This window comes from Artemia sp. Qi Xiang Cuo, chromosome 2 (assembly GCF_049724085.1).
Source record: "Artemia sp. Qi Xiang Cuo chromosome 2, ASM4972408v1, whole genome shotgun sequence".
NCBI lineage: Eukaryota > Metazoa > Arthropoda > Branchiopoda > Anostraca > Artemiidae > Artemia > Artemia sp. Qi Xiang Cuo.
Genome location: NC_142795.1, coordinates 55,143,868 through 55,156,723, shown reverse-complemented (window position 1 = coordinate 55,156,723; position 12,856 = coordinate 55,143,868). Strand labels below are relative to the sequence as shown.

The following is a 12,856-nucleotide window of genomic DNA, read 5'->3' as shown; positions in this document are numbered from 1 at the left end:
GATTAGAAAAACAACAACAAAAAACAACGTATTCAGCTGGTAAGGGTACTGAAGAAGCTCAGAAATTTTTGGTAAGAACCTCAGCCAAGCAAAAGTGGACCAGTCAATTAAAAAAAGGGGGGAGGGGATGAAAGGACCATAGTGAAAAACCGTGGAAATGAGAACATTAAAAAGCCGTCAGAGGTCATCAGCTCTGGAACAGTACTTGTATACCCTCAGGACTCTTAAGTTGGCTGTAAATTGGCTTCCTTTCTGGAATCTCCGATTATGTGCTAGTGTCTTGGAGGTTGTCTTCAACGGTCCCATGGAGCCGTAAAGCTGGTTTCTCTTTTTGTAATCTCGCCTAAAAGATTCGTATTTTGCTTTAACATAATCTAGTAAAAATTTTATTGAATGGACTTTATATTTCACAATTATAAACTTGCAGTCTATATTTATGTTACGTAACAAATTCCGTGAGATTCAACGAAAATTGAAGAAGTAACATAATGGGTCTTTACAATATCATGTTGTATTCATCGAGAAATTGTAAATTTAATTGAAAATCAGATCAAAAAGAATATAGAGGCATTATTTTGGGGATGGTGGTAAGCTAGGACTACAGTGCAAATTATTTTATCGGAGGCCATTCTTGGGATGAAGTTTTGGAAGAGGATGAAGGCCTCATTTTAGAACACATGCTCCTTTTTTCTTTTCTTTTTTTTTCTTTTTTTTTTCTTCTTCTTCTATTTCACAGCAGGCGGACTTTTCAGTTGATACTATTTAGCCCTTTTCCTTTTGCTTCACTCTTGGGGCTACAGAGCTACTGGCTTGGTTGTCTCTTATTTATTAGATATTCTGAAATATCTTTCAGGAGATCTTTCGACTCAAGGAGTTCAAATATAAGATGATTGATATTGATTTATGTGCTCTGTGTGCAGGATTAGTCGGCTAGGTTCTTGGCTGATATTGAGATTTTGTGGTGTTTGAAGCTCTTAAACAGATTATAATGCAAGGTATGCTGTGCAGACGTCAGCATATTACATTCAAATAGGCAGTGGTCAATTGTTTCATTATTCATAATACAATACCTGCAAAGAGGGGACAGGGGAACTGAACCACTTGAATTAGGAAACTGATACGAGAATGCAAGAAAGTTTCGTCCATTTGTTCAAGAACGAATTCTGTGATAAATTTTAGAAAAGTACTTATTGGGAAAGAGGGAAAGAGTAGAATTTTTCTTATTAAACATAATATCTGATAGTCTCCATCGGTAAATATCTCTAATGGAGATTGGTCTCCCACTTGGCTGGTCAATATATATAGCATTTTTTTGCTATTTCCTCTACTTGGTGATTACCACTTAGACTAGAGTGGCTAGTAAAGTACTGAAGATCAACCCTAGTGTACCTCGACGCTAGATTATAGAAGTCGCTGAGACACTGATAAATGTCAATATCTCACGTATGCTGCGGGAATACAAATAGTAATTCGAGGCCTAATAGAAAGTCAGAATAAACTACAATCTGTCTTAAAGTAGACATCAAGGGTATATTTTCCATAATGTGTTCTAATGGTGTTCTAATGCCATGATTATGGCATTTAACTCTGCAGACATTATAGATACATTATTATACAATCTCTCACCCATTGCAATTTTCATTTGAGGAAGGAAGGCACCACTTGCTACCTTCTCATTCATTTTGGACCCATCAACAAATATTTGGAAATAGTTTTATAAGTAATTGTATTAAGTTCAGCAAATTTTTTCTGGACAAAAGCAATGGGAATTAAATCTTTAGTCCACTTTGAGAAATCTGTATTTATTATGGGGGTTGACCAATTCCATGGAGGGGATTGGGGGAAAGTAGGTGCAATAGACTTTGCGGGTACAGGGAACTTCTTCCGAATATTGGCATACTCATCTGCAGTGCCTCTATACATGGCTGGATTTCTTAACCAATTATGTAGGGTGTGTGAGCTATTTGATTCAATTTTTGTAAGATATTTTATCAAGGGAAATCTACGTCTCTCCCTTATTGTTGTTAATCCACCCTCCGTAAGCAGAAACTTGGTGCTTGTGGGTTTCCTAAGACCAAACATGAAACATATTATTTCGTTTTGTATTGCCTAAATTATTTGCATCTGGGTCTTTGCACATGCACCATAGACGATGAGTCCAAAGTCAATATGGGGTCTTATATGTGATTTATAAAACTGGAGTAAGGTTTTCTCCTTACATCCCCAGGGTTTGGAAAGAAGTTTTTTTAGTATAATTGTTTTATTGTTGTATTTTCTTATTGTGTTTGAAATATGTAAATGTAAGTTAATTTTTTGGTCAAGCGTGGGACTAAGATAAATGATTTAATTATCTTCTGGAATATTTGTTCCAATTAAAGTTAATTTTGTATTAGCTTGATTTCGCTTTTGGTGAAATTGGATTATTTTTGACTTGGTAAGTGCAATGGGTAAATCTGAATGTTGAGAAAATATTTTCAAATTGAAAAAGTGACTTTTGCAGCTTTGACTGTGCAATCTTAAAGGTGTTGCCAGATTACTATAGTACCAGATCATCAGCATATTGTAGATTCCTGTAGGGGAGATTCATGTCCCAGAGATACAGGGCAAAAAGGAGGCAGCTGAGGACTGCTCCCTTAGGAAGGCCTTTGGTTATTGTATTTTGGGGTGAAGAGGCTGGACCTACACAAACAATGAAACTTCGCAATTATATGAAAGATTTTATAAAAGATACTAGTTTTGGGGGTAGTCGAAGGTTTGCAAGTTTAATTAAAAGGATTTGGTGGTTCACATTGTCATATGCCCCTTCAAAATCTAGGAAAGCCACAACTAGGACATTATTTTTTGAGAATGATTCATTTATTGCATTTGTTAACAATATATAGCATCTGTTGAATATGAAAGCATCTATTGAGGAGATGTATTTCCTGGAGCCAGTTTGAGTGTGAGGGATCATATTATTTTTTTCAACAAACCAGAGGAGTCGGTAATAGATTATTTTCTCCATTATTTTCCCCATCACAGGAGTAATCATTATGGTCCTATAGGACTCAGGGTTATTTTTGGGTTTATTTTTCTTTAGGATTGGTAAGAGGGACGAACATTTCCAGATATTGGGGAACATAGATGAAGCCCAATCATGATTATAACAATTTAGAAGTTCCTGTTTGTATGAAGGGGTGAGATTCTTTATTCATGTAGGGTGTATATTGTCATAGCTGCCGCTAGTCTTGGTCCTAATATGATGTATTGCATTGTTCATTTCCTGGATTGAAAATGGGCTGGTTATATTCTCGGATCCTGGGCGAGGTTGGTAACTTGGGTTCATAGGAATGGGGGGTATTTTGTTACAATTGTTTGATGTTAGCTTATTAACAAAAAGAGTGGCAAATAAATTTGCTTTTTCATTGTCACTGTCCTAATGGGTATTATTATATATTATGTCATAAAGGAGTGGGTTGGGGGAAGTTTTTTTTCCCACAGATGTGGCTTATGACTTTATGTATAATTGGCTCATGTGTTTCTCTGGAGAGATTATTTGCAAGATTATTCCAGTAGTTATATTTAGCATTTATTATTGTCCTTTTTAGATTAGATTCTGCTTGTATTTTTTTTTAAATATGTACTAGGTGATGTTTTTTTTAAGAATGTTCTCCTAGCTGCCTTTTTTGTTCTCCATTTATTTTGGCACTCATTTGTCCACCATGCTTTGGGAATATTTCTAAGGAAGGTTTTCCTGGATGTTGTCATGGGGATAGCATGATTAGCTGTATTTATTAGTAAAGATGCCAAAACTTCAGCATGTGTGTCAGCTGTTGCGTTTGAAATGCATGAATTTTGGGTGAAACTTGTAATTTCATCATTTTGGAACATAGGCCAATTTGCTTTAGTGTTGATATATTTGGAGGTATGTGATAGGGTTTCGTTTAGGGAGCAAACTATGGCAAAGTGGTCAGTACATAGACTATCAATTTTATTTATATAAATTTTATTCAAAATATTTAAAGACACAATTTGTAGGTCAATTGTAGAGAAACTGCCACTTTTGTGGTTGAAATATGTATTCAGGTTTGGAGGGGTAGTAACAGCTAATTCATTATTATTTGAAGTCATATGCTCAATGACCTTACCAGCTTCATTTGCTGGTTTATTCCCCCACAAAAGGATGTGGGTATTGAAGTCTCCACAAATAATGATATATTTCAACATATTATAATTATCTATGTAACTGAAGAAATCCATGTCATCTGTAGTTTGGCCATTAGGGTTATAAAAGCTTATTACGTAAGTTTTTGTATTATTCTGTCAAACACTGATACCAATTGCATCAACATCATTTACAAAATCTGGAAGTTGATGCCACAGAATTTTATATTTTTATTAACTATTAAAGCTACTCAACCTCCTTTTCTCTCTGATGATCTATCCTTTCTCAGGATAGTGTAACCCAGAGACTTAATTTGTTGATTTTGGATTAAATGAGTTTCCTGGAGGCAAGCAATATTGATGGAATTATTATTCATAAAAGATATTAGTTCATTTAACTTATGTTCAGTAAGTGATCTTACGTTCCATTGGAGTATTGATATGTGTTGTGTTGTTGTTTTTTTTGTCATATGACTGTGTATCAATGTTTAGCTTTGTTAATAGTAGAGCAAGATCTTTTTTTGCTTGAATAAGCATATGATTAGGGATGTAGATTTTTGACAATTCAGCAATGATTTTTGTTTTCTATTGTTGTTGTATATTCATGGCCTGAAGTGCATTGCAGTTTAGAATGAATAAGCATATATTTGGGGTTTGCATGTTTGGCTGTGCATCCAGTTTGTCAGTTAAGGGATTAATCCCTAGTAGTGTTTCTGGTTTGTCTCTTGTTGGGAGGGGGTGTCAGGCCGACCTCATCTCACTAGGCAAGGAGGCTTGTTGGCTTGGTGATTCTTTCTGATAGAGATGTGAGCTGGGGGGCTTAAAGGATGGTGTTTTGCATGAAGTGCTCTATGCATTCGCAGTGTTTGACTTGAGAGTTTTTTTTGATTTCAACATAAGTTTCATTTTGTATGGTTGGGAAGTATTTGCTTCCATAGCTGCAAAAGGGTATGGAAAGGCCTTTTCTGTTGCTATTTGGAGTGTTAGTGCTTTTTTCTTATATGCAGGGCATTTTGATTTATTGGTGGATTCATGTGGGCCTTTACAATTGATACATGTAGGCTGAGTGTTGTTGCAAGTTTTCAACTCTTTAGGATGGGAGCCTTTACAATTACTACAGGCTGGAAGAGTTCCATTGCATTTATTCGCTGTGTGTCTCAGTTACAGAAACTTCTGACACTGGATAGGCTTTGGCTTGTATTCCTTGTGCGGTTTGATTTGCCCAAATAGGAATAACTTTTCCGGGATATTAATTTTTTCCTTCAGTGTAAATAAGAAAGATCTACTTATTTTTAATCCATTAGAGTTGGGTTTACCCAGTTGAGTGACATCTTCTACAGGGTTTGTGTTACCAGCCCTATCTGAGAGCCCTTCTTTTAACTCCTGAATTGGTATTTCTAGGGGAACATTATATACTACTATTTTTGTTGGGGAGTGTTTTAGGTTCTATTTAGACGAGTTAATTGGGGTATTCAGAAGAGATTTTAGATTAAGTGTCATATTAGCGGATTTCTTATCTTGGAAATCTATTATCAAAGATTCATAACGGTGAAATTTAAGTGAGAACATTGATTTTAACATTTTGAAAATTGCAATCCTTTTTGTATAATTCTTTGTTATTTGAAATGGGGTATTCTGAAGGATTTTGATGTAAATTCCCAAGTTTTGGGAAGGATAATCTTGGAAAGAAGGAGGGGAAATACTTTTGATTGGGGATGTTTTTTTCCTTTTTTTGGAGCTCCTAGAAAGGACCTCTTGAAAGCCATTATCATCTATAGTGACATTTGCTCCAACACTGATCATTGTCCTATTCTCAGAATTTGAGCTTTCATGTGAGCTTTGTGACAGGGAGCTTGACCAGCCAGGATGGGGCAAAAATGGATTAATTTCGTTAGTATTTGGGGTGGGATCCGGAGTGACCTTTTTTTTAGGGGGAGTTCTTTGCATTTCTTCTTTGAATAAGCTTTAAGCTAAAAAGGAAAGGATCTTAGTATGATATCAGACCGTCTGCACTCTACAGTGGGGAAAACTTCCACAAAAGAAACACCATAGTATGGCCCCGAGGAGGATTTTGAGCACGAGGGGTTCAGTACAGCTACTGATTAATCGAGGCAATAATTCACAAGAAACTTATTTTTAAAATTTCTTAAAGTGTTGCTGTTTTTCGCTAGGCTATCAATCATACTTGTTCATCTTCTTACAAACAAGGTTTGGTGCAAAAAGAGAACGAAAAGGATTTAAGAAATGTTTGAATTGGTAGTTCTAGGGTAAAAAATGCCGCTTCCTGATAAACCATATATTTCCGGTGAAATCAGCTAATTGGCTAAATTGGCCGTAATTCGAAGGTTTTCTCTCACGTCAGGATGCTTTACGAAAAAAAAATATAATAATCTGAGCTGCCGTCCTGGATTTAGCCAAAATTACGGGATTGTATGTAGTTTTAAGTACAAAATTTTTATTATATTGAGACTTATGAGCATGGTTGTGACGTTTCATTGTTTTGGGGGGCGGGGATTTGTGATGTTCCTATAGAGCCTAAAAGATTGATTATAACAACACCATCGACAGGTTTATTATCCTGAATAGCAATGACGTTTCAAATCAGAATAGTGGCTCTTGATTTATATTTTAGTCGTTAGCTGACTGTTTACGATTTATTCGCTTAAATGAGTTTGATCACAGTCAGATATTTTTCTCTCCAATTAATGTAGTACTGCTTGGTATAAATAGATTGATGAATAGTATGACAAATCTGAATTTTGGTGCTTAAAAAGGCAATTTTTTCGCTTTAGAAAAAAATTCGAAAGGCTACAGCACAAGAAATTGGGCATTTATATGAAAGGGTGGATATCATTTTATTTGGAAAATGGTTAAATGTGTCAAATGTTAAGAAAAAAGAGCAAGAGATTTATGGGAACCATCCTAGGAATAGAGTAATTTTAGAATTTTGCCAAAGTCGTACCTGGAAAATCAGGTTTGGGCAGATTTTCTTTAGTGGCTTATATCTCAAATCCGGAATTTTTGGACAAAACGTTGGGTATTTGATTTTTTCCTGAAATTCAAAATGAGTTAAATTCAGTGAAAGTGAAGAAATTGAAGATAGACTCCTACTTGAATTTAGCAGTTCAAGCGATTATACTGCCTGAATCGCTATGGAACTTAAAATCTATTTAAATAGTATCGTAAATCAAAAGACTCTGTGGTGCCAGACTTTATTAAAATAGAGTATCTGAAATATCTTGGGAGTGGTTTGGGAGAGTTAGTTGAAACTAAAACAAATTGCGGGGGGAGGGGGACTGTGGGCCTTGAATTTAGCTTAAAGGAGGGGTTGGGAAGGGCTAATCATATTTGTCTAAAATCTGCCTATAAGTATTGGCACTTTTAAGCCCCTGTGACTGTGGGACTAGAATCTATTCATGGTGAAGTAACAATGTAATTTAAAAGACACAAAAATTGCATGTTTAGCCTATCACAAGAAGACGCCACATATATCCAGGTCAACAATACAGGGTATCCAGGTTAATAATGTCTCAGGAACGACTTGTGAGACCGAGCTAAAACTTCCATGCCTGTTGCGTGGTTAAGTGAAACTCAAATTTTGACTTGGGGAGGGGGGGTAGATGTAAATTTAAAGACACTCTGCATATTCAACCTATCAAACTAGCATATCTGAAATATGTTGGGAACAGCCTAAGGGGTGCTGTTAACATAGTGATTCTACCTTGCGGGACCTAGCGATAATATTGTGATAATCACATTCTACTCAAGCCAAAATATCAGTGGATCTGGATGCCTCATATTATTTATTTTTTTCTTACAATCTTTTCAGGCTTGAGATAGACGTGAAGCGTTTGAAGAACGAAATTCAACTGAACCGACAGCTTGAAAATGATCTCCGAAATCAAATATTAACATTAAATACAAGCGAAAGGAGTGCAAGAGCCGAGTTAACACAGCTTCAACACGATAACGATGGATTACAAAACAAGTTAGTGTTAAAACTTATATATAGCTAATTATGGTCTTTGTAGTATGGAGCCCTTGAGGTTTGTCTTTGTTTCAAAGGTCGGACTCACAATCAAAGGACATCCATCTGACTATACCATTTGAAAATGAGTTATTAAACTCTTAAAAATCTTTTCTTTTCCAGTTATTCACTGAGTGAAAAAAATAACGAAGAAGCACAATTAATTTAGCGAAGGTAGAGAATCTTTTTATAAAAAAAATATTTTATTTAATTTTATTAAAAAAGTAGCCTTAATCATTGACAAAAAAATCCCATGAACGACTGCAAATCTTATTACGTCTATTTTATAAAGTCATAAAATATCCGATATCCCATTTAATTTCAGGCTTTTTGATGTGCTCTTTTTCAGTTTTGAATTTACAAAATCTTCGTTGCAACATAAAGTAGTACGAATATTGATTTTATTCAGATTCTCGCATCCAGAAAGCTCTAAGAACGGAATATTTTTCCTTGTAGATCATTAACAATTTGTATGAAAAGATGTAATGCACTAAAATTCGTCTAAGGGTCTTTAATTAAAAAAAGAAACAAAATGAAAGTGGCAAAAAATTGTGCACCTGTTTCTTGAGTATTTTGAAACTTTGAATAACCGGTTGTTCTTTAAAAAAAAATCAAGTCTTAGAATGAAAAGGTACGATACTGTTACTGCTACTTCTACTACTACTAATTAAAAACTGGAGCATCAAGCTGCCGCACACCCAAAAAGGTACAATAATTGATAAAAATTTACCTAAGAAGATCTAAATTGGTAAAAAGGAAATAGAATGTTAAAACAAAGGTTATTGAATATCTAGCAGGTGAAGGTGCGAAGATTCTGATGATTTGATGGATGAATATCTCTAATATATCACGAAAGATGTGATGTATCTTAATTCTTGTGTAAGTGGCTCGCTTCACGCCAAGTCATCAAGTCTGGACTGGAAGTTATGATTCTATACTGTATGAAGTTCTCATTCTATAGTAAAAACTTTCAGCTTTCTCTACACTAATATAAGTACTTGTTTTTTTTTCTTTCGGGTTTTTTAATTGTCAGTTTTTTAACCTATTTTTTAAATTAAAAATAGTCAAAATTAAGTATTGTAGTGCTTTCACTAGCATAAACATTTAAAGTTTAGTCATTTTGGTAGTTCTGATTTGTCAAAATGGCAACTTCTTATTAACTCAGAATTGAATCTTTTTCTTTTTTTTTCTTTTTTTCTGAAAGCTAAGACGCTATCCTTTGTTGATCAGCAGTAAGAATACATATATCGCTATTAAGAAGAATTGCAGTAAGAATACAATATCGCTGTTTAAATTTAGAGTTAATATAGTATAACTCAATATTTGAGCAAATGTAATATAATATCTTATATTTAATTCAATAAAAGGATGTAATCGTCGTTTAGGCTCCTAATAGTCTTCAAAGCGAAGTTCAATTAAACGTTGGAAAAACGGTAAAATATCAAAAGTTTATTTTTGAATAATAAACTTTGTTATAAATTGTCTTATTATCCCTTAAACTTGTGTGGGGTAATTTAGGTCAATTGATAAATATTATAAACAAAATGCTAAAAAAAAGTATTTTTGGTGTTTGCAAGCTTTTATAAAAATATTTGCTCGAAAAAGTTGGGAGATTGTTTCATCCAAATCAGATTATCATACACAATCTAATTTGGTTGATTTAGTTTTACTAGATAGTGTCATATATTTGTTTGTTATTTTTTGGTTAAAAAATGTTATGCATGGAGCAGTTTTTGTATTCTCTGTCGTGCTACAAGTCAAGATTAATATTGCTATATAAAATTTGAACGTTGGCAGAATCTGAAGCCTAACGAATAACTCTTAGGATTATTAATAACCCATTATTCACTCATACTCGAATATCTACTCGGGAGGTTTTCACCTCCCTTGGGTCAAAAGTAATAGTAGTCCATCGGCTTACATTTGAAGTGTTTTTCTATCGACTTGCCTATTTATTTATTTTTTTTCTTCTTTTTTTTTATAGAGGTAAAAGAATGCCTAAAGAAGTCAGCCCAGGTCTTCAGAGTCCTTCGTTAGGGTTAAATTATTGAAATTGATTTATCTTATTTCAGGTTGTTTGGAGTGGTGTCGGCTCGTCAAGCGGATAAAACTAGCTTATCATCCCTTGAGAAGAAACTACAAGAAGAAAGAAAAGTTAGAACATCCCTTGAAGCACAGCTGGCCCAAGAAAGAAATGCCAAAAGAGCCGAAGATAATAGCTTGACTCGAAGTGGAAATAATGCTGTGTCTTCAAAGTATTTTTTTTTTTTTTAGTATTTAAAATCATGTTTTTTGGCATTTGGTCAGAAGAAAAAAGTAAACAAACGTCTAGTAAGAAACTTCAATGAAAAAGAAAGAAGAAATAGACAGCGATAAAAGATCGTCTAAACATACACTAAAAATTTTGAATGTACATTGCGTGGTCAAAACTGGGCCCCAAGATGAACATGATTTGTCTCCTTGCCGTGAATAAAAATCTTGTTTTTTGATTTAGTATTAAGCTATTAGCTATGAGAAATGTTAATTTGAATCTTAGTGTGAAATTTATTTTCTCATATAACTTGAATTCTTATAAAAACAATTGAACTCTCTTCTACAGAATAAGGTCTTTAATTCTTTTTATGAAGTAAGGTTAAAAGACACACTTTTTTTTATTAGCCATTGGTTGAAAGACAAAAAATTACCTCCTTTTAAGCTCAGTATGTGCTATTTTTTCTTCTGTCATTTACATTAATTTTTTTTCACACTTTTTTGTCTTTTGTTTTGTTAACTTTCCAATCCTCTACAAACTTTTTCCTTTTCTGACTTTTCATTACTAAGTTATATTGTTCCTCTGATTCTTAATTTGCTTCGTTTCATTGATGGGGATTAAAAAATAATAATAATCTATTAAATAATCGCAGTGGCAACAGGTAAACATTAGTAAACGAAATTTTAAAAAAAAGACTATTATGTTGCAGTAAAAACCTGAAATCAGTTTACTCTAGAATTCCTTCCTTGAAATAGGTATTATTAAGGGTTCGAGCGCTTGTGTTGGTGGTTATTTGGTTTGGAATTAAGGTCAGGGGTGTGACTGTAAGCTCAGCTACAGTCGACCCAGCTCTAAATACGTACTTGGAGAAATCTGGAGGAAAAACGTAGGAAGCGCCGGGTGGTTTCTCCCCTACCACGCGTTGCACTCCTAGCCTAAGGTAGAAAATCATTAGACCTGGTGTTGGTCTGCATGTGAAAAAAGTTTTTAATTTTTTTTATCGGAGCCCTTTGGTTGAATTAGGGAAATGTAACTTATTCTGGATATGCGCTTTATATGACCTAAATATTACTAAAGTTTCAACTTATATTTCACTGATGTTATCGACGTTTTCATATCAATTTGTATTGTATAAAAACTTGAACTATTTGCTACTTAACATTTTTAAAATTAAAGGTGATAAAGTAAACAAGATGTAAATATTAGACGTTTGTGAAAACTTGACAAAATTGCAAATCACCTCCAAATTCACTCGTGTCGGCAGTATTTTAAGTTCTGCTGGTGTGCCCCCATTTCTGAATAGGATGTGTTTCGCCAGGTACATCTAGGTCATCAGTAGGGCGTATCTGGCCGTATATGTATTGATCTCAGGAACGGCTACATGTATTAAGTTGAAACTTTCAGGGAATGTTACACTCAATCAAAAGGCACAATAGGCATCCTGGTTGTCAAAACGGAATATGTTGAATGCTTCAAAATATTTAGGGAAGGGTATGAAGTTGAAGCATTGTGAGAATGTTCAGGGGGATGTTGAACCTAAACACACCATGTGCATCCCGGTTGTCAAATGGGCGTAGCTGCAATGTCTCTGGAACGGCTAAGATTATTAAGTTGAAACTTTCAGGAAATGTTGATAATGACGTTGAGCTAGATCAAAATACGCCATATGTATCCAGGCTGTTAAAATCGCATGTCTACAATATCTCAGGAACAGATAAGGGTATTAAGTTGAAACATGTTAAAATTGCATGTCTGCGATATCTCAGGAGCAGCTATGGGTATTAAGTTAAAACTTTCAGAGCATGTTGAGGGGGATGTAGATCTTAATTAAAACACAATAATGTGTATCCCGGTCGTCAAAAGGACGTATCTGTAATACCTCATGAAAGGCCAATAATATTTATTTGAAGCTTTCAGGGAGTGTTGAGAGGTATGTTGAACTAAATCCAAAGGTACTATGTGTATCCAGGTTGTTAAAATGGTGTGTGTAATATCTCAACAACAGTTAAGGGTATTAAGTTGAAACTTTCAGAGAATGTCGAGGGGTGTGTTGAACCTTATCCAAGGGTACCATGTGCATCCCTGTTGTGAAAAGGCATATCTGCGATATCTCAGGAACGGCTAATGGTATTTAGTTGATGCTTTGAATAAGTGTTTGTGATAATTTTAAAGGATGTGTGTGAAACACATAAAAACGGCTGAAATATTAAGTTTGAACTTCCGGGGAATATTGAGAGAGATGTTGAACGCAACCAAAAGACATAATGTGCCTCCAGGTTTTCAGAATAATATTTTTTCCACACCACACCCAGCAAACTCACGTCCAGCAAAGTTTAAGGAATTAGAAATATAGAGAGATATATATTCATTCTCATATTCCATTTTCTTTCATATGTAATATTCTCCCAAAAGGATTCTTATGACTATATTGTCGT

The 12,856-nt window shown here is 34.5% G+C and overlaps 1 protein-coding gene across 1 annotated transcript in view; it reads left to right on the top strand.

Moving 5' to 3' along the window:
- LOC148955384 (macoilin-like) overlaps window positions 1–12,856 on the top strand; it is a 71,765-nt gene that overhangs the window by 43,340 nt on the left and 15,569 nt on the right. The window contains exons 11-12 of the mRNA XM_089101927.1: window positions 7,973–8,131; window positions 10,243–10,425. Coding sequence (XP_088958053.1) covers window positions 7,973–8,131; window positions 10,243–10,425 — 342 coding nt within the window. The remainder of the gene's footprint in view (window positions 1–7,972; window positions 8,132–10,242; window positions 10,426–12,856) is intronic.